The 26973-nt window shown below is 36.3% G+C and overlaps 1 protein-coding gene and 1 pseudogene across 1 annotated transcript; one reads left to right on the top strand and one right to left on the bottom strand.

The window, feature by feature from the left end:
• Positions 1–7471: 7471 nt before the first annotated feature.
• On the top strand, positions 7472–8094 carry LOC113279952 (annotated as a pseudogene).
• Positions 8095–14762: 6668 nt separating this feature from the next.
• On the bottom strand, positions 14763–20274 carry LOC113283407 (branched-chain amino acid aminotransferase 2, chloroplastic-like). The gene is made up of 10 exons (XM_026532648.1): positions 20028–20274; positions 19792–19880; positions 19143–19317; positions 18611–18787; positions 18383–18514; positions 18016–18114; positions 16862–16978; positions 16580–16675; positions 15314–15426; positions 14763–15065 (listed from the first exon to the last, which is right to left on the bottom strand). Exons 1-10 carry the CDS (start codon positions 20160–20162, stop codon positions 14945–14947), a joined length of 1254 nt encoding a protein of 417 aa, XP_026388433.1. The 5' UTR covers positions 20163–20274; the 3' UTR covers positions 14763–14944.
• Between the last annotated feature and the right edge of the window lie 6699 nt (positions 20275–26973).

The raw sequence follows: 26973 nt of genomic DNA, 5'->3' as shown, positions 1-26973 counted from the left end.
TTCTATTCTATCTCCTAATGAGACTAAGTCGTAGAGTTATATAAACTTTTATTATACACATTTGATATTTTGATCCGAGTTTATCTCGCTTATCTATTTCTCGAAATATGTGTTTGAAGTTTTTTTTGTTAGTTACGTTCATCATATTGTTGAAGAGTTTAGTTGATAACAATTTATTTGTTGGAAACTAAATATTAAGTCAAAAGATGATCATGTGGAAATTGCCTTGAAACATCTTACATGAATTGTATGAGACAATCATTTGATGTCGACTCAGAATGTTTCGTATTGATCATTCGATCACTTGAAAATTACTTGAAGCTAATAGTTTGTGTGAGACAACTATTGTCGTCTTCTAAGGATATTTTAATGATTACTAAGGGAATGTAATTGAAAAGGTGAGGGTACCCAAATATACCTCAAGTTAAAACTTTTCCTACCTATAAGTCCTTTCTCCGAAAGTGATTGTCTATGGACTGAGTCGAGACAATACAACTAATCGGTTCACACTTCGTGTGATGGTCTATGGATACGAGATCGAGACAATACAACAACGAAGTATGTTACTTGATAAAAAAGATTCGGACTTAACCAAACACAATAGGATTCACTTATCAAGTAAATAAGAATTAACATTTGTGTAATTTACTTTAATTATAATAAAACAATTATAATGCGGAAATATAAAGTAAATGACACAGCAAAATTTTGTTAACGAGGAAACTGCAAATGCATAAAAACTCCGAGACCTTGTCCAGAATTGAATACTCTCAGGATTAAGCCGCTACACAAAATTACACCAACTTCGTATAGTTGAGACCAAGCAACTAAACCTATAGTTCACCTAGTTCCGTCTGTATTTCCACGCCTCCAACTTATAAATAAGTCACGTACTTGTATCAATTACTTTGGTTCATATTCCAAACAGTAAATGAACAACAAATCTGTTTGGTATCAGCTCTATTCAACCAAGTGATATGAGTCGGACAAAGGCTCTTCCGTTTATCTTAACATAAACTCCTTCGCCAGGTCCTTAGATTTATCTTATGTTCAATTACCGAAGTAATCGTTTAGGATTAAGCCAACAACACTCTTAATCCAAAGAATTGTGTTGATGCCGATATACTCAATTAATCAATCCAATCTACCACAAGGATAAACCGATTATTAATTGGATCCTCTTTTACCGAAACAAGTATTGTGCACACCAAAGATTATGAACTCACAAGTCAGAAATCTTCAATATCTTCTTCATCTTCAAATCTTCTTAGATCTTCAATATAAACCTGCAAATAATCACTTGAATCTCTTGTGATCAATCACGCACAGAACAAAGTCTGTTAACAATGGATTATCACAAGATCATCTTTAGAACTAACAACAGTCTAAAGATCCCTGTCGAAACTCTGAACTAGTTTGAGTGAATCTTATATCCGAAGAGAATATTCTCAAGCATAAACAAACTAGGTGCAATCATATTTCAACCACCGTTAGTCAATCAAATCAATCGAAAACAAAAGATAAACCGCAATTATCTAGTTTCCCACCGACGATACATGCTAGAGCTTCTCAATCCCAAAGAAGATTTTAAATTGAGCGGCTGTAAGAGATTTCGCCTAATTAGGTTACTTTCCTCTCCGAATAGGAGGCTACACCAGTAACAACAACAAAGAGGAAGTTTGTTGTTACGAAGGATTAGTTTGCTAGAAAGGAAAACTTCAAGTATTTATAGACAAGGAAGTTTGGACACCAAGGAATTTCCAAAACGGAAAATATTCTCAAGATATTCATTAAAGCACAAATTCGGTTTCCATAATTCCTGGAAATGCTCTGTCCAAAAATAATGATCGAAATCTCTCGGAAAATCTAATAAGTAAATGCACATTACTAATTCTTGTATTTCTCTACAAAATGAAATTAATAACCTTGATTAAAAGATTCTTAACTTATTTATGTTTCGATCCTGGGATTTTCTTCCTTTGGTTATTAAGGAATAACTTTGAACAATTAAAGAAATAAACATTCACATCACGTGTTCAAAGTATGTCGACATCCTTACTTTGTAAGTTCTCTTTCATACTTACAACCTTGAAACCGATTTGCCACACTTCCAAACAAGTTTAGAATTGGTTCATCTGACTTTCAAGAACTATGCGATTGATCAAACAAACATTCAATCACAATCATGGGTTTAACGATTCTACCAAAACAAGTTTCGGTTCTACCTCCATGTGAGTATTGTGCATAGTCACACTAGCTTTCTAAAATTTGGTTTACTAGGTACTAGGATCGGTTCCCCACATATATATGGTATCTAACTTATATGTGTTGCACATGTCCATAGGATCGGTTCCCCTTTTCCTAAAAACGTGTTGCACATGTTCATAGGGTCGGTTCCCCTTTCTGTTATAAACCTTGCTTCACCTCATACAAGGATTGGTTCCCCTTTGTGATGTACAACACCTCTTACTAGGATCGGTTCCCCTTTCCCAAATTTGTTCAGACAAAACACAAACCCGATCATACCATCTCAGGTGATTACTTAAGATCGGTTTCACTAATAAAAGTCATACCAATACATAAGTCAGGCCTTTGTGAACAGTTCTACCAAGAATACAAACAAGTTTTGATCGGTTATACTCAATCACACATATTGGTTGTTCATAAGATAAGCAGTGAATAACAAAATCAATAACACCTGGCAATTTCCTTTTCGGTTCACAAACAAGTTTATGAACTTACTTCCTTAGGACACATGTAAAACATTGTTCCCTAGGATGAAATCCTCACCTCATACCCATACATAATCACAATAGCTTCAAATGATTATGGCGATGTCTTATCTACAAAGTTTAATGGTTAAGCAATAAACCTCGTATTGTATTCCTTAATACTACGTCTATCTAGAGTTCAAATATGCTTCGCAGTTTTTTTTCCAATATGCACGAATTGAAAGATACGTTAAGGAATGAAACAATTCAAGTCAAATATCACTTACCTCAAGTGGAAGGATGATTGTTGTCGTTGTAGCTCCTTGCTTCTTCACATCTTCAAGACTTCGCAATACTTGTAATGTCTCATATCCTAATATTTTCAAGCTAACCTATACGAAGTTGACTCTAATACATAATCAAGCGACTATTAACATGAGTTTTGATTCACTAAAATATGACAACCAAACTTGACACAAGCTATGCTCTAACAGTAATAGTTTGGGAGTTTAGAACAAAAAACTTTGTCTGGATACAACATAGTATGCGTACCTAGTATGCAAACTGTTTTGGTATGATTCACGTCCGGGAACCTTGTTTGCATACCTAGTATGCGAACGGTTTTAACTGTTTAAGTCCGGGAACCAAGTTTATATACCAGTATGCAAAGGGTTCTACCCGAGTTAGGTCAGGGATGGCCGTTTGCATACCCGTTTGCAAACGACAGTACAAGACCAAAGTCCGGAAGCTATATTTTGCATACCTGTTTGCAAACTGAGTGGTTAAAGTTCTAAATCGGTTAAGTATGATTTCCATACTCATGAAGAAATATATTTATGAATTAAGGAAATCAATCTTTGAAAATCGTGGCTTAATGTTCATGAATTGATTCTTACGAATCAATCCGAATTTCAATTGGTTCATATATATTTCTATAAGATAGTGAACAATTGAACAACTCTATGTGAGACACAATTAGATTCATTTGATTATTTTTCATGATTAATTGATCATCATAGTTAATCTATATGTGTTATATGAATGTGGTTAAGACAAAAGTGTTCATATGGCTAACTTAGGTTAACTGTTATTGAGCCAACTCAATATACATGTTTAGGTACGGTTACCCATATCTAAATATAAGTATATTTCATTTGTGTGTAACAAGTTAAGTCCATATAACAACGGAGATATATTTCTTTGGTTTTAAGCAAACTTATCTTGAATCTTAAATGAGGTCTTCATCTAACGATGAATATTGAATGCTTTGTTACTAAGCTATGTTAGCTTTGATTGAAACCAAACCCTGATTTGAAACACTATATAAGAGAGAACTCTAGCAACTGGAAAACCTAATCCCGACACTTTCCTGCGTCCTAGTTGCGACTAGAGTCGATTCTCCTTTAACCTAGGTTTTTCCAAAACCATTATAGGTTAACGACTTGAAGACTTCATTTGGGATTCGTGAAGCCAGATCCAACTATTTTCTCTGTAGTTGCATATTCTGATCTTACTTGTTCTATCGTATTGAGTATTATCTTCTCTAAGATTTGCTCGAGATTTATCTCTGATAGGTAAGATATAAAAAGTAATCACAAAGTTCTTCGTCTTATTCTTTCTGATTTCATAATAACTTCTAATACTACCATATAGTTAAGTTATTTTGAGGTGATTGAAATTTCTAGGATGCTCTTCGGGAGTATAAGACCGGATTATCAATTGGTTCATGTTCACCTTGATTTATCAAAAGACGGAACAAAAACTTCGTAGGTATTTCTGTGGGATACAAATTTATCTATCAGAATAGACTTTTCCGTGGGAGACAAATTTGTTTGTAAGTCTTCTACTTTGGGTCGTAGCAACTCTTAGTTTGTGGGTGAGATCATCTAAGGGAATCAAGTGCACAGAATCCGACGTGGTTTTAGAGGCGTAAGGAATGCGATTGTACCTTAATCGGTGTGAGACTTGGTTAGGTCTCAACTACGTTCCAGTCCGAAGTTAACTTGTAGCAGGGTAGTGTCTGTAGCGGCTTAATACAGTGTGGTTTTGAAATCTGGACTAGGTCCCAGGGTTTTTCTGCATTTGCGGTTTCCTCGTTAAAAAATTTCTGGTGTTTGTGTTATTTCTTTTTCGCATTATATTTTTATATAATTGAAATATCAAAGGTTGTACGCAGTTCAATCAATTGGTAAATCCGACCTTGATTGTTGGATACAAATTGATTGGCACTTGGGCATTGGTCTTTGGTAACGTCCATAGTATTTCTCATAACAATCGGGTTCAAAGGTTTCTATCTATTCGATTGTAGATTGTATTGAGAAATTGAGATATAACTCTTTGATATATTTCTTGGTTGAGATCTCTTTATAAGCTGGTTCTCTAGGAATTATATTGGAGTTAGTCCATACATATTGCCAAATGAATTATTGGGTGTGGTTGTTACACCCTCGCTTTTCCACACCGAATTAAAAATAAAAATCAGAAACCTACCGCTACAATCACTAAACCTAATTAAAACTCAAAAATTAGAAATCCTTGCTCAGGTCTAGTCCCAAACAGGGTAGATATGAGCAAGAAGGAGGCTATGCTTTTTTTTTTTTTTAAATCCTGAGAAAAGGGAGAGAAGGGAGAAATGCTTTACAATTAACGATTTAACAATTATAATGCACGATTATAATTGTCGATGATATGGATAAGATTAATCACAAAAATAATACTACCAGTCTAGAATTGTACAACCCATCAACATGAATACATGAAAAGGTTTCCTTGCATGTTAACTAGGAACATCAGAATTAGGTTAATGTATTTGTCGTGATATTTAAATCCCACGAAGAAACAATGTTAAATATCTCCTCCCGTGGTAAACCTTTTGTGATTTATCAGCTGCATTTCCCTAAATTTATGAGAGAAATCCTATTCCTTTATCTATACCATTTCCTAACAGGGAGAATCCCTTCAAGCAAATCCACTGCTCTACTCTCTATAACAGTAAGTAATCTTCCAAGAAAGAAACTTTTTTCTCAAATCTTTACCTGTTCTCCTTATTTGTATGGCATTCTAATGAGGAAACACTTTTTTTATCATAAGTGTGAACAGATTATAAACAACCATAGTATCGACGGGTAAGTGAACCCTTAGAAAATCTCTTTGGATAGCCAACTTAAGCCCAAGCTCGACTCCTTGTAGCTCATGAGCCAACACAGAAATACCATGACCACTGCCACAAGTAGCCATTAAAACATCAACAGTATGTTCTCTAACCATAGCTTCGTAACCACCATGATTATCCTTCTTTGAGCCATCAAAATTGATCATGAACTCATTTTCAGAAGGGGCTAACCAAGTACAATCAATTACCTCAGGAGTAACAAATGTGCAGTTGATACTTCATCTCCTCATGAACCATCCGACATTCATATTATCCTCCTCTTTCTAGATAGAGGTCGATACTTTAAATCTCACATCTTGTACTGTAAATAAGCTGACTTGTTCTTGAGAGTTTACCTGAGCTCTAAAAAAAATTGTTATTTTTTTTCCTCCAAATATATGATTAATGAAGCCATTAAACACTAAGTTCTTAATTATAGTCATACAGTTTTGGTCCATGAACTGTTGAGTGCACCATTTAACTTCCTCATCCCATGTATTTTCCATTATTCTCACAAAGCCAAGTTTTAAAATCAAACCTTTCCAAATACCAGGAGCAAAGGGGCATTCATGAAGCATGTCAGTTTCATTATCAGAGTTGAAAAAAATACAAAAAACATCTTGCACAACACCCCATTTTAACAACTTACTTTTTGTCTTTTGCCTCTTTTGGATAGAAATTCAAGTAATGAAACTCTATTTTGGGATATGATTCTTAAACCACAATAAGTTCCTCTAGGGGAGGGGGTGTTAATGATTTGAAATAGAGAGGTAAGTAAATTTCTAAGAGAACTCACCTGAGGAGCTAGGGTAGAGCTGGCAAACAAGCCAAAACCCGCGGGTTAATCCGTGCCCGGCCCGTGAAAACCCGAACCCGGCTCGGCTTGTTTTGAAACAAGCCGGGTTCGGGTTGGAGAAATGTCGGCTTGTGAGTAAACGGGTTAACCCGTCCCGGCCCGTGAACCCGCGGGTTCAACCCGTAAACCCGTGACTGAGCTATCTTCACCTATAAAAGACACGAATAGGTTGCTAAAAAGAGCAAAAGTTTGCAACTAGTTCATATAAATGATGCATAAGTTTAGCAACCAACTACCAATACTTCTATACAAGTACACAATCCCAGATACAGCAAAAGGCATCCAGATGTTTTATTTGTTAAGAACATCTAGAAATGGCTAAATACATGAATACAAAGAATGACCGTAAACTCGGAGTTGAAAAAGATTCGATACCCTTATAATGACTTGCATATACAGACATTTTCTTGGCAATTAGTAGGTGCAATATGCACATCAGTCAACAGTTATGGTTCATGGCTTGTTTTCCAGTCCATGTGTTTGTGTTCAACAAAAACAAAAACAAAAACAAAAACCATTAGTACGCCCAATTAATATATTAAACTTTCGATTAAAGTAACAATAATTGAGAAATTTGGTAACTAAAATCCACTTTATTTCTTCGAAAAGACGAAACGAGAAAGATTAGGAGAAAGAAGTACTGTATTTTTCTTTTTTGCTGTCTCTTCTCTTGGGTTAGTTTGGTGGGCATTGATCAGATTGAAAACCTCCTATAAATACACGTTTTCACTGCGTATATTCAACACAAACTCACAAACACTTATTGTCATCCGCTTCATTTGTAGGTGCACCACAAAAAGAAGAAAGCAATGGCTTCCTCTTCGAAAGTACTAGTCCTCTTTATTGTGATACTGTTTATAGGAAGTTCTAATGCTAAATTCTCAGTAAATTATTACTCCAAAGTCCAAATCATGTAAGCATATTTTCTCTACTGTGAAATCTGTTGTTAGCGCAGCGGTATCCAAAGAACGAAGAATGGGTGCTTCTCTTCTCCGCTTGCATTTTCATGACTGCTTTGTCAATGTAATTTTCTTCTTTACGCTATTTAACTTTTACTTTTTCCAGTGGATTTCTCAAATTTATTCATGGATTTACAGCTTTGGTATTATTGATTATCTCGTGTACTTTATCAGGGATGTGATGGTTCAATTCTGCTCGATGACGCATCAAATTTCACAGGGGAGCAAAACGCAAATCCTAATCAGAATTCTGTGAGGGGGTTCAATGTTATTGATGATATAAAGACTGCAGTAGAGAAGGTGTGCCCAGGGGTAGTGTCATGTGCAGATATCCTGACAATGGCTGCTCGAAAATCTGTTGTACTCGTAAGTAGTACTCTGATCAGCTTTATGTTCTCATTACGAAGAAGAAAATAATAGATGTTGCCAATTCTTCCTATTGGCATGCCAAAGTATAATGAACACAGAGCAAAAGTGAATAGCTTAATCGAGGTTGTGCAACCATTGAGTTCAACCCTTGGCAGTATGGACAAGAAAAGATGGCTTAATTAGCAACCCTTGTCAGTTCTGAAACGGGCGGGCTAACCCGTGAACCCGCGGGTTCAACCCGTTACGGGCACAGGTTGAAGAAATGACAACCCGTGAAGAATTTCAACCCGCGGGTTTCAACCCGTATTAACCCGAACCCGTATAACCTGTAACGGGCAAGCCCCGACCCGCCCGTTTGCCAGCTCTAAGCTAGGGAGCCAAATCAGTTTATCTTTCTCACTAATATTGAATTCATCTACCACCTTTTGAACATCTTTTACATAAAGAAATGAAAATTCCACTTCCCATCAGATATGAAATCAACAACCACCTTATTTTCAGAAGCACCAATTCTATCCAGGGCCTCCTGCTCATCCCAATCAACTAACTTGCCCTTGTGATTCCAAGATTCATAAAGAAATTTAGTCTCAGAACCATCACCTAACATATTCATAATTTGACCTGAAATCACCTCATCAACAAAAACACCAAATAAAGAAGATTTTTGTTTGTTTATCTCTAGACTAGAATATGAACTAAAAGTGTGAAGAGCTTCTCTAGCACTAAGAGCAGCAAAAAGGTTACCTTTAAAGAAAATCATTACTTCATTAGCGATGCAAAGATGAGTAAGACTAATGAGTTTCCATCTTGGATGAAAGCCAAACTGCTGAGTTTTAACTTGATTAGAATAGAGAACTTAAAAGAAATAGTAATACACAAATAAATCCAGTTAATGAAGATAGAAAGAAAACCTAGTTGAGATAACATATTGAAAATAACCTCCCATTTGACTGTATTATAAGTTTTTCTTAAATTTATCTTTAGAATACACCTTGGGTCCCCTTGGGTCTATGATAATTTCTTACTAAGTCATGAGCAACCATGATGTTATTTTGAATTGATTTCCTAGAAATGAAGGCTGCATGGTTCTGACTAATCAATCCCCCAAGGATCTTATTTTCTAATAGCAAGAATCTTGGTTATACACTTATAGATTACATTGCAGCAGGAAATAGGCCTAAAATCTGACACAACAAATGGATTCTTCTTATTAGCAATCAGAGTGATAAAGGTGTTACTTAATGCCTTCAGAAGCTTGGATTTCTAAAAGAAATTTGAATTGCGGCAACAAAGTTATCACCCACAACAGTCCAGCTAGCCTTAAAAAAGTGACTAGTAAACCCACCAGGGCCAGGATATTTACTAGAGTCAATGGAGTTTAAAGAAATTTTCACCTCTTCCCCGTGATAGGCTTTATAAGGTCTGAACATCATCTTGCTTGACAATAGCATCAAAATGAAGGTTCATAGGAGAATTGGAAGTAGAGTCAGGGCCAAAACAGCTATCAAAAATATCTTCATAATAATAAATGCATTCTTTTGCAATATCTTTATCCTCCTCTAATTTAACATTGTATTTATTATAAAGAGAAATAATGTTGTTCCCACTTCTTCTTTTCTGAGAGAGTTATGAAAAAAGAATGTATTAGAATCACTAAATTTAACCATTTAATTCTAAATTTGGTACTTAGCAAGAAACTCCTCATAACTAGTCAATTTTACATATTGAACAACATAAGCTCTTTCTCTCTCTTTTAGTCAAATCCTGATCAAGAGGATTAGATTGAAGTGGGTCTTGAGCCAAATCCATTTGCTACTTAGCCTAGAGAACTTCCTCAGAAGTGTTTTTAAATCTAGCTTTCTTCCGTCTAGAAATATACTCTTTAGTAGTATTCTTCAGTCCACTAACAAGATTGTACATAGGATTTCCTCTAATAAAAAGTGACCATGCAAGTCTTACCACATCCATAAAATCAATACCCCTAGTAAGGAAGTTATATAATCTAAATGGACGAGGTCCATGATTTCTTTTCTCAAAAATAGTTATAATACTAGGGGAGTGGTATGAAATACCTGGTATGAGAAGTTCAGCTTTAGAATAAGCAAACTAAATGATCCACTCTGTATTCATTAAAACTTTATCAAGTTTTGATCTAATAATAGCTCCATCATGCGGGAAATTTGTCTAAGTATAGAAGTAACCAGAGAATGGGAGATCTACAAGATGAGCCTCTTGGACACAATTTACAAAATCAACATTATGATAAAATAAGAGTTGAGCCCCTCCCACTTTATCAGAGGGGACTAAGACAGAGTCAAAGTCCCCCAATAGGATCCAAGCTCTATTGTCGAAAGAAGAATAAGAATAAATAAAATTCCACAAAGAACTTCTAGCTAAATAGTACTTATTGTCGGGAGAAGCAATCAAAGATGTGGTACTCTTGATTGAAAGTTTATTAGGGTTTAAAACAAAACCTGTACATATAATGTATCGTTCACTAATAAACGGTCCGGATCTGCCGCATATCATTTATAATAAATGTTTAAAACAATTGGCACATGCGGTTCACATGGTCAATCGCAAGTGCCTTTTTTTATATAATTTTAAGGAAGGCACCTGCCCTCTTTGGTCGGCCATTGGTTGTTGCCCATGTGAGCTATGGACGATGTGATTGGTCGGTTGAGAAAAGGGACGATTGATAGTAGTCACGTCACCTCATTGGTAGACTAGGAATAAATCTAAACCGGTCAAATCATCTACCCAAGTCGAGCGGATGAGATCAATCCGCGACTAACATGGGCGGTTTATTTCAACCTAATAAGATTTTTGGGCCGCCCGACTAGCCTACTTTGGATAGCTATTGGAAGTGGAGCATGTAGGCTACGAGTGACCTAACTGGCTGAAAAATAGAAGGGTGACTAGCTATCACCATGGAGCTTGATCGGTCAAGCATAACAAGAGCCAGGCTAGTTGAATCAAGCGACCAAGTTAAATGGTCGTGATTGTTTTACGACTGACTTGGACGTCCAAGATATAATTATTAATATAAATAAGCAGCTCAACTAGCCTACTTTGGTTAACTATTAGGAGCAGAGCATGTAGGATACGAGCAATCTGATTGTCCAGAAAAATATATAGATGAGCGATAGCTAGCCACTATGGCACCTGATTGGTCGTGCGTAGAAGGAGCTAGGTTAGCTAGATTAACTGGCCAAGTTGGATGGTCATGATCATTTTGCGACTAACTTGGGCGGATAAGATCTAACATTTGATAAAACTAAGCAACTCGACTAACCTACTTTGGCCGGCTACTGGGAACGGAGCATGTAGGCTATGAGCGATTTGATTGGTCGATTAAGAAGGGGGTCGTCAGGTATCCAGTATGGGAAATGCTTGGTCGTTCATAGGATGCGTGGAGCATGTTAGATTGGACGGCCAAGTGGCGCAGCCGATCCTTTTTTCTGTGACTGATTTAGTCAATCACGGTTTCCTTTTGTTTATTTTTTGTTCCTTTGGCTATGGTTTTGTACCCACCGGCCACAAGATCCATTGATTCCTACTTCCCTAGGCTTAGTCTCAACCAATAAGAATCGAGATATCATGCTTGCTCCAATTTTAGGACAAATAATCAAATTTTGTAAATTGACATAAAACTAGGTCAAACAATTGAATTTTTTGTATTAACACAAAATTAAGAAAATTAAGTGGATTTTGCACGTTAGCACAAAATCATTAATTGATACTCTTGCAAGTAACATGATATATACCTGGTATTGTTGGCACAACTTGCAGTGCTTTTGATCAGGTACCTTTTATGCATATCTTAATTTAGACACTTCGGGGAATTCACGCTACTCAGCTGAGAATGAACATGGATGACAATGCCAGTATTAAGAGTTCAGCTGGAAGCATAATATTTAATTAAATACTCACTAGGCTCTACACTAGTGAATAATTCATCAAGGAGTTTGGGTTCCAATGTGACAAAATTATAATGTACTAGGGAATATTGCAACACACACCAATATTATTCTGATAATTTTCATATATGCAGATACTGAGTTGTTCAGTAAATACAAATTGTGTATGCACACATATATTTTGTAAACTCAGTCGGGTGAAGCTCATAAATATAAGCATACACATACAACAAGAGGAGCATAATCATTCATTAGGTTTTTAATACATCAGTTTAAATTCTTTGCAGAATGAAGATGCATTTAGGTTCAGTATTATCAGAAATATAAAATTTTACAGTTTTTGCTCTAATTTGAAAACCACCGTCAACACTTCTTTCTTTTGAAAATGTGTTCTAGATCCAGAACTTGGAAAGGCATATTCAGTAGAATTCAGCTGCCTCCAAAAGGTCTTGAAATTTTCTTTATTATGATCTAAAGTTAACTGATAAGAGTTTTCCATACATTTATCTAAAATGAAAAATGGATCCGACTTTATGAACTCATTTTATTTGCAAGCTCTTTCTAATTTAATAACCTCTTGAAGAATTGTTGTATCTTCTTGCTAAAATTCCATGTGCACCTTATTTATCAGGATAGGAGTAAGATCACTTTCATGAATCTCATCCTAAACTAAAGAATCCTTTCCACCGTTTCTTAGACTTGGTAGTCCAGCCTTTCTCATCCACTGTGGATGTTGTTTTCTTCTGGACCCATTTATGAACCATCTTTTGAATTGGTTTAAATCTTTTTGGACCATGAAGAAGGACATGACCAAAGACAACACATTCACTGCACTGGGGAGGCCTCTAAGAATAATTCATTTTAATTTCAACTCTATCTTTACCACCAGAGTGAATGTAAATGATTCATGGATCTGAGACCAAATCATAACAAAAACCCTAAAGTATGGAGGAAACCATCAGATGAGAGATTGCCGGAGAATATGACTGCATCTCTCCAAAGGAAATGCCGGAGAAATGAAAAACCCTGACCCGAAAATCATCTCAAAATCACTTTTGACTAAATCAACGTTCAACGGCTTTAAATCAATTCACTAGGTCAAGTTTATCTTTCTTTTTCTTTAGATGCTTTATGCAATGTTCCAATTACTAATGTTCTACTCAGTTGGAAACCTCTTATTGATGGGGTTTTGGTAGTCATTTTTAATTTTGCTTTTAATAAATTTAACCTATTCTTAGAGAAAAAAATTAAAAAAAGAAAAATAGCAGTTTCAAACTTTCATTTTAGGATTATAAACAATACATTCGGTTTTCAAAAGGAAACCGAATGATTATGAGAGAAGTGCGGACTGAACCTAGCACAAAAATTATCTATCTGGTTGACCCGCTGCTTAACACTGCAGAATAAAATGAAATATGGGGCGTGGTTATCTATGGGCTTCAAAACAAGGACCTTTTGCCCATTCCACTATCAATAACAAGCATCATTTTCACTCCTTAATTAAACTTGAAATTAGTACCTGAATTTGTTGTGCATGCAAACGCTAACACAGGGTGAATCTAGTTAATGAGAAGCGATAATTAAAGTGTGCAACCTAGAACAGAATCAATGAATCAAATCTTTCTATAGGATTTGGGCATACTAAATAAGCGTAATTCTCTCCATTAGCCATAAAACACTTGCTTTTAGCTCTTGAATGCATTTGATAAATCGTATATATACCTAGTGGACTCTAGTTAAATTTGTATGGTACTGGAATTTAATCGGTATTTATCATTTCTCAGTATTGCTTAATGGCTTAAACTGCTCCATGTGATCAATCATCAATTTAGTTCATGCATGCATGTCTGCTTATGGATAAATTCCATGCATTGCTTGAGATTTTTATTTTTGAGGCACGGGCTTTTTTTCCCTTCTCTTCGCTTCCTTGTGTTTGCTAAATTGAAGTCAGTAAGAAAATCCCTAAAATGAAGGTCTGGAGAGATACTCAGAGTATAATTGGCTTAATAATTTGTACCTTTAAGGGCTGACTTATCTTATATTCCTTATTAACTTTGTTTTACGTTTTGTTTGGATGGAGTTCTCTTCACCATTACTCCATCAGAGTGTTGGATTAAGGTTAATTGTCAACGTTTCCCGTGGGCATCCCGTGTATTGAACCGAAATACCTGCAGCTAGAATGCTAGTCAACAATCGGCCTTCCTGTAGGCTCAGTGCCTTCGTACCTAGCACATCCAAATCCCCGATGCAGATTGTACAAGGCATAGAGATAATAATCTGAAAGATGATTTCCATGAAATGGCATATTGATTTTAGGACCAAAACTAAAATGAAATTCGAGTATAGTACTAGTGATCATGACTTTCAACTACGTCAATAGAATCCCTTTTCATGGCATCACCCTTTCGACACCTCCTAACGTTGCTGCTATGAAAAGTCTCTTTTAAGGCCCCCAGTTTCCACATCCTTCACTATAAGCATAACTTGTTCTTCCTATGTTTCAGGAGTTTGTCGACTGATACTGTAAAACTAAACCATCTGCAGTAAGCAAGGAATAATACTAAGATGGGTGGTAAACACCCAGTACACGTCTTTTTGTTGTCAATGGACAAAGGAGGTTTCTTAGTTTACTGGTGGGAAGTTTTTAGTGACTCTTCGTGCAACGAGGTGGTTCTTAGTGCCTCGATGCTGAAACTGCATGTGTTGAAATCTGTAATTTTGATCTTCCTGTATCTTTTTTACTTGTGCCAAACAAATGGTTCTGTGACTGCAACATCGAGGTTAACAAAGTTGAGCTACCACAAAAACTTCAATGCTTGATTAAGGTCACACTGAATATCAACAAACATAAACTCCCTACATTCTAAGAAAAATAAACTACAACTAATAAGATAGCTGAAGCCTAAACAAAGTCTTGAAATTTAAGAAAAATTATTTGAATGGGAATTATTATAAAGAGTGTGTTGTTAACAGGTATCCTATTTTAACTCGACAGTCCAGCCCAGTTTGTCCTCAGTAAGACCCATTTGTAAATTCGTAAGAGACGAATAGAGTTGTTGAGAAACAACGCCAACTCCACTCTCCCCACCGTATGATATCCTGCAGAAAACAAGAAGTTCAGCATTTATGTTTCTGGCAAGACATAATACATAACAAATCACCATCTATTAGTTTTCACATTTTCTTGATTTGTTCGCAAGTGAGATATCTACAACGCAGGGTTTATTCTAGGCAAAGAGGATAGCCTGTGTATGCTTTCTTTTTGTTTGAGACAGATAGCCTGTGTATGTTAGCAAATAGAAAAACTAATCAAAATGTCAGAGACAATGTATCAAGAAGAACACTACCTTTTGCCGAGATAAGTTATGCTGCCCACGGGCGATACAACCACAGCTGTTCCCGTACAGAAGACTTCTTCAGCATCAAGTAATTCCTCCACTGAAATAAGCCGCTCCTCAACCTTCATTTACCAAAGCAGTGTTTATGTATATATATATATATATATACATAGAGAGAGAGAGAGAAAGAGAGAAGAAAAAACTGTTAATCTTCTAAAATAAAATCCAGCATTTTCTGTTTGAAAGAGGACTGAAACTCATCATCAGCATGGTTCTTTAACATTGAGCAAACAAAGCTTCTCCAGCGTGATCAAGGAAAGAAGAGATCCCAATGGGGAAGAGTACTTGAGAATTACATAAGAGAACATCCAGGCACAAGAACAGCGTGTCAGCTAAGTGGATTTAGTTATTAGCATCTAAAGAAGGGAGTTGCAGCCTATAGAAGTCATATGCTCCTTGTCTGGATTTCTTTTGCCAGCGCAAGTAGTAATTAAGACAGACTTTCATGAGAGTCTCTAAAAGCAATCCACCTAGTTGAACTCAGGCTAGGAATCACTCTAGTCTCACTCACTTTAATTTTACTGCTTTCATCAACCTCATACTCAGAAGCACTTCAATTGCAGGTTTTAATTTACAAAAATTCTATTCATCCCACGGTAAAACCCACGGACAAACCCACTTTTCCATTTTGAGAATACTTTTCCATATGCTAACGAGGCCTATGTCCACTTATCCCACGTGCTAGGGGAGTTATTCCCAAAAGAGGAAACTGGGTTTGACTGTGGATTTGACCGTGGGATGAATAGAATGATTGTTTAAGTTTAAACTCTGCTGTCCCAAAGTCCTTTCCACAATAAATAGCTTAATCATATTTCACGGACATTAGGGTCAGCAAACAACAATTAGAGAGACCAATATTAGGATGAATTATAAACCTAATGCTAGTCATTACTCACTAGCCATCCGGCTCATTTTCAGCTGCAGAATTGAAGTCGAAAGTCCAAGCTCTATAACTTGTTGACCCAGTAAATGTTCTCTACCCTACTGTAATTACCATGTTAAAAAATAGATCAACTTCCATCTTATCAGGTCTGATACTGGTGAAGCTCTAGGTAACTGATTTGAGAATTCAAACCATATGCACGAGTCGGGGATCTTTAATAACAGCAAACTTTGGCTTTCCTGTTTGGATCTTTACTGAAACACGGATTGGGTACGAACTATGATATATGAACTGATGCATGCTCAATGCTTTCAAACTTGAAAAAGGTGTACCTCGAAACCTTGACTTCGGGCAACATCAATTATACTTTTACGGGTAATGCCCGGCAAAATCGTCCCTTTGATTGCTGGAGTAGATATGGTTTTACCCTGGAAAAGAAGAATCGACCAAAACAATTTATCAGATTACGTCACTGTTGAGAATGTTCATTTCTGTAAGGAACGAAAATGCAATTTCATAGAAAAATCAATATCGTTATCCAGCATGATAAATGAAATGTTCATACCCCATAAGAAGAAAGAAAACATAAGGCTCAACAACCAGTAATAGTATACCTTCACAAGAAACACATTACAAGATGAGACCTCCTCCAGATATTTTTTGTGGGTTGAATCCAGATATAAAACATCAGAGTAGCCTTTTGCTTTAGCTGCAGATTGTGCCTTCAGGACCTACAAGCAGATATAAGAAGATAATGTTAAAAATTATAGATCACAGGAGATCCTTTACATTTTGATAAGCAGCTTAATACAGTCATAATGTTAAAACATTCATTCTTCTTCTATATTAACTGGAATAAATCTTCAAGAGTATTATCTTCGAGTCACATGGAACCTGTTTATGGTTTCTCCTTATGATCAATCAACAACAATAATTTTAGCATAAAAAAAATCAACAAATAACGAAATAAAGTACATAGAACAAAAACATCTGTTGTTGCATCCCCCTTGCATGAATTTTAAGAACAAGATCTAAATTAAAGAGGTCACTGTAAGTATCACTACATAACTTACTTAATGCACCCTAAATTAACCATAACAATTAAAATGGAAATAAACAGCATAAAACCAAAGTACAAATTTCAGGCAATGATTTTACACATAATCAAACTAATGGAACTTACTAATTCTGTCATGTATAGTAAGGGGTTATTCAAGAAAAATAAATTGAATAGTTTGGGAACTTGGGGAGAGCTAATCAATATCCCTTGGCTACATCATTCTCTATTTCTATTGTTAACTTTCTAGGTAAAACATTTACTGATTCCTTTAGTATGTGAGACTTGATTTTGAGCTCATATAGTCTTACTTAGTAGTGAGTCATTGTGGTCTAATAATTATAATCAGGAAACAGTAAATCAATTCCATAATCCACAGAATCATCTTTCACATGATAGTATACTGCACCCAAATGGCTTCTTTCATCTTAGTACAACGAATACCTCTAGATTTGTATATTATTATTATATGTGAAGTTAGAGGAAATGAAGTACTGACGATTATGGCATTGATTACTGAGGGCCGCAACAAAGTATCAAAATCTGAATATATGGTCTTCGGTTGTTGGTTTGAAGATATCAAAGCTAACCCATGGCCAAATTCATATTATTCAACTAAGGTCTGTAAGAGTATAGTAACTAAATGCTTTATGCTTTGATGCGACATGTATTAGTAAGAAATCCAAAACAAGGCAAGCAAAATAAACTCACCGAAGCATAATTCCCTATAGTCTTTACACCTCCAGTCCCTCCAGGAGTTGCACGATGGAAATCATTCTCAACCACCAAATTAATTGGTGCCAAACCCTCCTGCAATTGTTGAAATGGATATGTGACTATTTTGTTTCAAAGGAACATGTATATAAACTAAAAAGCGGAAAATGATGTGTACATATGAAACATGATAACAAGGTATTCAAAGACAACATGTTTATCAATATTCAGAACTTCATAATCCAGACGCGTATTCATATATCATTTAGTTCTAACAGCCCCACATAATTTACTTCCTCCTTATTCATCAATAAGAGGCATCCAATAGAAGCAAGGAGTAATCACAAATGAGTAAGTCAGTAACCTTGAAGTAATTTCCAACTGGTGACACATAAATGAGAAATGTGTACTCAGGAGCAGGTGCAAGACCAAGAACTGCTCCGCTGCCCATGAGAAGTGGCCGGATGTATAGAGACCCTTTGCCTACAGGCGGAACCTACAATGACGCAGCTACTTTTGTTATACTGAAGTTGGATGAGGACTTCCAAAGATAAATGGGATATCAAAATATTGGTGTATGAAGAAAAATTACCCAACGCTTATTTGCCATCACCGTAAGCTTCACAGCTTCCACAAATTGCTCAATGGTAGGAGAGGGCATGCACATTCTCTCAGCACCTTGAACCATTCGTGATGCATTTTCCTCAGGGCGAAATAACAGAATAGAACCATTTTCTTTCCTGTATGCCTTCAAACCTTCGAATAAACCCTGGAAGCAAAACAATATAAAAATTCACATTAATTCGCAAAATAATTCCTTCTGGATGTGTTTCCAAATGCCTTCCGAAAGCACTAAGCAAAGTCTCATGCTAGTAGTTCCCAGTTGTAGTCCACTAATGTATCTTTTACCATTTTTAGAATAACACATTGATAGGTAACTACAGAAGCATCTGTAATCCAAAATCAGAATCACTAAATACCAATGTAATGTATCCCCAAAAAAACTATAGCGCATAGAATTGATCAGTACACATCATCTATTTGCCAACTGCATGATACTTTATCAAAATAATACACAGAGGCCAAGGCTTTCAATTCAAAATGAGGATATTCAAAAAACGCACCTGCCCATAATTTAAGACTCCAGATGAAGGACTCAACTCAATGTTCCCATAACGCTGCAATTCTCCTTTGGAAAAGTTCCCCCCTGTAGAACACTTAGACATATACATTTGGTCGGTTGGTACAAGGCCGAACCCCAGATTATCCCAGCATATATCAGCTAGCTCATCTTGTTCCCTGATTTTTTCGACCAATACAATGTGAATAGTTGAACTTGTTTCATAAACACCACAAAATATGCAATCAAAACATGTGATGTTACTTAACCCCTTATATGTATGAGTACAACCAATCGATTAATTTTGTATAAAACTCTGAAAAAAACTTGAAAAGTGAAAACCCAGGTATGGATGGCCAGTATCTTTTCAACACCAACAAGAGCCAAATAAATATAGGGGCAAAACTTTTTTTCCTAAAATTAGCATTTTTAGATTAAAGTAATGCAGAATCTTCAGAACAATTGATAAGATAATCGTTGAACTTCAAAACAATCAATAAGATAATCGATGAATCTCCAGAATAATCGATAGGATAATTGATGATTAGTATAGAGACCCAAATTGCTGAACCAATACTATAAATAAAATATAGAAGAAAAAAGAGGTTTTCATTAGACATGCATTGTTAACATTAGGAGATCAATACACGCACCTAGTAATTGTTTCAGCTACAGTTCCTGAATCTCTACAAACAGTAGAAGATGCTGCTTGAAGAGGCGAAGAGATACATTGATTCTGAAGCTGCATATACAGTACGTACGTGATTATCAAACAAACTAAATGATATCCAATACAAATGAAAGAGATAGACATGAAATTGAAGACTTAGGGTTTTTCATTTCAGAATCTATTAAGGGTAAAAATAAGAAATAAGAAAAATAACTATACCTTCAAAGAAGGAGAAAAGAGTTTCCTGTCATTATTGAAGCTTGGAAGAAGAATAGCATTGGAAGATTTAGTGTGATTTCTGGTCTGGATGATGAAACTTCCTCCTCCAACTCCATGGACGGCGCTAATCTCCATATCTATTTTTCTGGTTCACTCTTTCTACTTCGTTTTGTTGTAATCCCTCTACTGATGGTCACACAAACAAGAGAAAGGAGGCCGAGTCCGGAGCTGACTTTTATCATGTAAAAGTTTACCCTATTCACGTTATTCTCGGAATAGAAATGGGAGATTGGATGTGGACCGGCAGGCATTAAATTAAATTTTCATAATTTAATAGCAGTAGTTATGTTTCGAATCTGGCCGGGCCTTGTAAAACCCTGGCTAAATTGAGGCCTACACATTTTAACCGCGGAAGTTTAGCTGAATTCTAAGGCTAAATATCATGGGCTAATTTCAACTACTAGATTAGCAATTAAGTGTTGTAATTCTTTTTAAAAAGTGTGGCCTATTTGTTAACACTAGTTCTCTCTCCTATCATTTGCTCACACTTGAACTAGCAGCGAGATAGTACCGCTGAATGGTTCAGCACTACAAATATTACCTTTTCGTTGAATGGTTCAGCGCTGGGAGATTTATGTTTTGATCTGACGGCTGAGATTTAAAGCGCTGCACCAAACAGCGTCGGCCGGTGGTCCCAGCTGATGTGGACTGCTAATCTAGTTGCTAGATTAGCACGCCATAGGACTAAGCCTAAAACGGATTGAAAGCATCTCCTAAAAAATGAATACATTTTTCTCATCACTCATCTCTGTGGTAGATAATCCATAAATATCGGCTGACTTCAGACTTATTAGCCTTTATGATTCAACTTATATATGGTCGTTCCTAGAAAAAAATTTGGGGTATTTACAAAAAAAGTCACACTTTGCTAATACGGTTTACAAATCGATCCCACTGTTACAAACTTTTAGCAAAACACTCACTAGACATGTAACGGCAGAGTTATGTCACGTTTCAGGCGTTTGTCGGGATGTTAAGTTGCCTAAATACCCCTAAACCGTGGCATTTGCACGTGTGAGATCGATTAACAAATCTCTAAAAAATGTGGTACGTTGGATCAAAACAAAAGAAAACCCTAGCACAAATACGATTGTGCTACCATTTTCCACCTCATTTCTTGTCGCCTCTGTTCGATAGCTTCTTCTCTGAAGAAATGGAGAAGATGATGACAATCCCATGAAGCAGTTACAGATCCATTTGTTTCTTCACATATTTATTCAATATCTTCTCCTCTTCATCTCGATCTACTAGAGTTGTGAAGCGAAATAAGAGTTTACATAGTTGTGAAGCATCAGTTATCGAACTGTGAAGATAATCAGTGTTAATTTTCACCATCAAGATGTTTACAAACATCACCAGGTAAATACCCTTCCTCGTTATACTTCTTTTGTAGATTATCAAGTCGATTCAGAAACCCTGATTTTCTGAATTTTGATTTTTACTGATAAACCCTAAATTTATGAAACAATTGGGGATTTGGTATTTTCTTCATAAAATTTGTGTTAGCGTTTGATTATATGTTAGTAAATGGTAATAATTGTCAGTTCAATTTAGTGCAGGAAGTATGTGAAGTACCCAACTAGGAATTTTAGGGTAGAATGGTTTTGGGCAAATAAGGTTCAGTATTTTGAAAATGTGGATGTTAATTCTGGTGGGTTAAAGGGATTTTGTGATAAAGTTCATGCTTCTTTTAAGTTAGCACCAAATAAGAAGGTTGAAGTGATTTGGATTGGTAATGATAAACCAGAATATATGGTTAATGATTCACATTGGTATGAGATGAGGGATAAGGCTGTTGATGAGGAAGGGTATGTAAATTTGTGGTGCAATGTTAGTGACAGGATTGTGCCTCCTGGTGATGGATGTGCTGAATCTTCTGGAATATCAAACAAGAGGGACTCAACACCATCCAAGGTTGATAGCAGTTCAGTGACATGCATTAACTATGCTTCTTCACCAGTAAGACTTGATCCAGAGATGTTTGCCACACCTAAGAAGAAGTTAACATGCATTACATCACCACATATGGTCAGAAGGAGTCCAAGGATAGTTAAGAGATCTGTTGATGCAGTGAATGGATATACTAGCAGTAGCAAGAGGTTATTTGAGAATGTTTATGAGTATGTGAATGTTGATGATGATGATGATGAGAATGAGAATGTTTCTTTTAGTGATGCAACACTCCAAGCTGAGAGGGAGTATGAGAACATTCAACTACCTAATGATGTTGAAGATGTCTGTCATCCAAATGTTGATCCTAGAAGTCCAGTTTCTGATACTGAAGAAATGGGCATTGCTGTATAGTGTGAATTTGTCAAAAACTACTTTAAGGACCACAACTGGGTTGACTCTGTACATCCAAAACAGTATATGGAAGCAGTCAACGAAGTAGAAGCAAGTGGTGTGGAGCAGGAAGGTGACCTTGCAGATCCTAAAATAAAAGCAGTGGTTCCTTATGATGAAGAGGGTAATGAGGAGTATAATAGTGGTGATGACAGTTCAAGCTCTGAAGGTAATTATCCAACTTATAGGGTTTTATTTTAATCATTAGTCTGTTTGCTTCCATATAAAAGAACTGACAAGGTATTAACTTATGTGTATGTAGGTGTAATAGAAGTACAAGGACCCAATGAGTGTGGTAATGAGCCAACTCATCAGAAGCCTAATCCATGGTACAATCAGTTTGAGCAAATACATGGTCCAGATATTGATGCAGATGGCAATGGAGAGTTGTTTCCTGATGCTGATGGGAATACATTACTCATGGTTGATGTTGACACCATGTTTGTGGGAATGCAGTTTATGGACAAAGATGACTTCAAGAAGCACCTAAGGGGTTATGCCATTAAGAAGAGATTCCAGTACAAGCTTAAGTCCAATGACAATGATAGGATTAAAGTTATATGCAGGTTTAACGAATCTCAAGAGTGCAAGTTCTTTATCTGGGCAAGTGTTACCAGGGGTGAACCAACCTTTACTGTGAGGAGGTTCAACTTAAAGCATACATGTTCAACTCAACTGAAGACCAGGAACAGAGCAGCTAATGCAGAATTTGTTGCTGAGTATTTGTATGACAAGATAAAGAAAGGAGATGCAATGCCACTGCCATATGCACTGAAAGATCAATTATTTACTACTCAAAATACCAATGTTCTATATCATGTTGCTTGGAGAGCAAGAACAATGACTTTAGAAAGACTCAATGAAATTATGATGGATCTTATAGGATGGTTCCAGTCTTTTGTGATATGGTAAAAACAACTAATCCTGGTTCTGTTACAAATTACTCTTTTGGAAGGGTGAGTTTCAATCTAACTTTACTAAGTTAGTTTATGTATTACTTATAGTTATAGTATTATACTATGTTTATGTATTATGTATAACAACATATAATCCTATATGCTAACTTATGACTTATGATTGTATGTTTGTTTCAGTGAGGACAAATGTTTTGAGTCCATGATGATTGCATTTGCAGCACCAATTCAAGGATGGAAGGCTGGTGGTATATCATTCATTTGTTTTGATGCCTACCACTTGACTAGAAAACATGGTGGATGTCTAATGGTAGCTACCACTTTAGATGAACAGAATGGGATTATTACTCTAGCCATAAAGGTGGTCAGAAATGAATGTGGAGAGAATTGGCACTTATTCATGAAAGAGATGAGCCACTTATTGAAGACCATCCAGCTGGGAAGATAACCTTTATCTCATATAGACAAAAAGGTCTCCAAGAGTCATTGGATGAGGTTTTCCCAGAACATTTCAAAAGATACTGCCTTCGGTGAGTCTTACAATATCTTAATATTGATTTATAGGAATTCTTGTTATTTTTTAAACATTTACTCTTTAAGAACTCTTGATGAAATGCTAAGTTTATAACCAGTCATACGTTCAAGAATGTGAAGACTCACTTCAAAGGATCAAAGTTGCACTACCTTGTACACAATGCTGCAAAATGCTATAAGGAGAGACATTGGAAGGTAATATGTCTTCCTAATTCACTGTTGTGAGTTTTTTTTAGTCATGTTGATTGATATTGTATTTAATCTTTTTAATGGTATGTGTAGTCAAATATGAATGATATGATCAAGTTGTCCCCAGCTGCTGCAGCTTACATGATGAAGGAAAACCAGAACAATGGTCTAGAGCTTTCTTTGACCCATCTGCATGTTGTGAGCACTTAAATAACAATTTCTCAGAGTCCTTCAATAACATGGCTAAACATATGAGAGACAAGCCTATTTGTACCCTTGGAATGATGTATGGCCATCTAGTTATGGGTAATATGTTCAAAAGAAGAAATGTGAGTGCAAATTGGGAAGATGGTAAGTTGGTGCCAACTGCTCAAGAGTTGATTGATGAGATGCAGAAATGTTGTGGAGCATTCAGGGTTAATGGAGCTATTATTGATAAGTTATATGAAGTGACTTCAAAGACCAATGTTGCATTTCAAGTTGATGGGGTTGAGAAGACTTGTTCCTGTGTTCAATGGCAACTTAAAGGATTTGTATGTCAACATGCAGTGTGTGTGCTCATGGACATGAGAATTAATTGTGCAGAGTGAGATTTCTGACCTAATTCACTTATTATTGGACTGGTTTAATGCATCTGTTTTAGTTGTTCTGCATTTAATGTTGTTGTTAGTTGTAATAGTGACTTATTATTGCTCTGGTTACTTATGCAGTTATTGTAGCAAGTACTATCATGTGGAATCTTACAAGGCAATTTATGCACCTGAGATGGGGTTACTGATTGGAAGAGAAGAGTGGCCTGAGGTATGATGTATTTTTTTTTAACTTTTCATATGTTGTCCTTTTCCCCTTTGTCCTTTAATGTCTTTTGATGTTATTTAACAATATTATTGTAGGGAATCTTTTGCTTTTTGGAAAACAATATTTTAAGATTAGGGTTTTCATTATGTTTCTTATATACTTATCTTCCTCTCCCTTCTCATTTCACTTTGCAGCCATTGGAAGAAATCAGCCCACTCATAGGTATGAGGAAACCAGGGAGGCCTTGTAAGAAAAGGAAGAGAGTACATGATGAACCTCACAGTGAGAAGGCGGTCAGAACTTGTAAGAGATGCAAGATGCCTGGTCACAACAGGAGGACATGTGCTGGTGCACCAGTTTGATCTAATCCAAAAGCTAAAAGACATAGAACTATGGTGGAAGGAGGAAGTCACAAGACTACTTACCCAGATCCTGCAGAGCTGAGTACCAGTAGAAGGGAAAGTAAGAGGGGGATAGCAACTTCATCATCTTCTCAGCCTACCACTGCATCATCTTCTCAGCCATCATCTTCTCAGCCTACATCTGCATCATCTTCTCATCCTACATCTGCATCATATGGATCTAGGGGCGGCAGGGGTTCAAGAGGTGGAAGAGGTTCTAGGGGAGGTAGGTCTGGTGGTAGATCTGTTCAACAGACATTGAGCCAGACCATCAGTGGGGCTGTTGGGTTATCTCAGACTCTTTCTCGGACATTCACAGTCCCTAAACCAAGGGCAAAGAGAGTCACCTTCTCTGCTAATCAATGAAGACTAATTGTTGGTAGTTAATGATGTTGTGTTGGGTTTAGTTCAATTTCACTCCCTTGTTGTTTTTTGGGCTTGTTTCAATAGATATTTGAATGGATTTCACTGCATCTGTTTGCAGTTAACTTAACAAACTTATATTAATTATTAATGGGTAATATATGTAATTAACTTAAGATTTTTTTGTCTTTATTGATTGTTCATTGTCACTGATTACAGTTACACACTTAGATTGCCTATGTGCTTGCATAGTTCTGTCATTTTCAGGGTTGCAGCTTTGGTTTCATGGAAAACAGCATCAGAAAGCCACCGAAACTCCAGACAGTTGGTACACTTGAGGTAAGTTATTCCAGAGTTATGTTCATTATTACATATGTTTAATGTTATTGTGCCCTTATATTTCTTCTTCTTGCAGGTTTGATTAGCCCATGGACATTTGATTTTTGTATGGATTTTGTCACCACAAGCAAAGCAGGAAAGTGGAGATGGAAGCTGAATTTGCATTGCTTTTCCAGGTGTTGTAGCATCTGCAAACCACTCAAATTATGGGCATAAGGAACAGCTGAAGAACTTCTCACCAGGATGATCATCAGTTTGTGCTTTCAACAAGTTCCTCAAACCATTGCAAGGTACCATTTTGCATATAGAATAGATCCATGGACAGTCTATTGCCTCATGCATACCTTTCTCACACATACAACAATAGTTATTGATGCTGCTAATCTTGTTCTTGCTACTTGATGTCTCCCCTGAACTGCTGCTGCAATATTCTTCCATTTTTCCACCACCCATTCTAAACATATTAGTATGAGGATTGTGAATGATAATGAATGATTGTTATTTCTGTTTGCAGGTGTGTGGTTTTATAGTGAAAGGAAGATCAAGCCGTTGGGAACGGTTATATTTCCAACCACATAGAAAACGCCACGTGTAATACTGCCAGGTGGATTGCCACGTCTTCCAGCTGTCAGGTGGCGTGTCAGTGCCACGGATGCATAGAGCTTCCACATAGACGTATGTTAACCATGGTTCAACTACCACGGTTACAAGAGACCAAGGGGTAGATTAGTCAGAAAGTTTACCGTTTTTTCAACTTTTGTGTGTCGGATGGAGAAAGACCAGTTTGTGAACACTAAATTAAAGTATGATCAATTCATAAACCAATTTAAGATAGTGTGACCATTTTGTAAAACACCCAAAAATTTGTCCCGAAGTGACTTTTTTTTTGCCCCTTAAAATATCTTTTTGCATAAATTCAGCTAATAAAAGATCATCAATTGTTTCTGATATAAATAATTGAAATAAAAACTTACAAAGTTTGTTTTAATTTCTTTACCCTACGAG

The sequence above is a fragment of the Papaver somniferum genome, chromosome 5 (genome assembly GCF_003573695.1).
Source record: "Papaver somniferum cultivar HN1 chromosome 5, ASM357369v1, whole genome shotgun sequence".
NCBI classification, from domain to species: Eukaryota; Viridiplantae; Streptophyta; class Magnoliopsida; order Ranunculales; family Papaveraceae; genus Papaver; species Papaver somniferum.
Note: the sequence above shows the minus strand (reverse complement) of the source record. Positions and strands in the feature narration are given on the sequence as shown.

Coding starts and splice junctions, on each gene's coding strand:
- LOC113283407 (XM_026532648.1), bottom strand. CDS start 20,162: ATGGAGATTAGCGCCGTCCATGGAGTTGGAGGAGGAAGTTTCATCATC. Junction 16,979..18,015: donor CTATAGGGAATTATGCTTCG/GTGAGTTTATTT, acceptor ATCTGCTTGTAG/GTCCTGAAGGCACAATCTGC. Junction 15,066..15,313: donor ATAACTTATCTCGGCAAAAG/GTAGTGTTCTTC, acceptor TGTTTTCTGCAG/GATATCATACGGTGGGGAGA.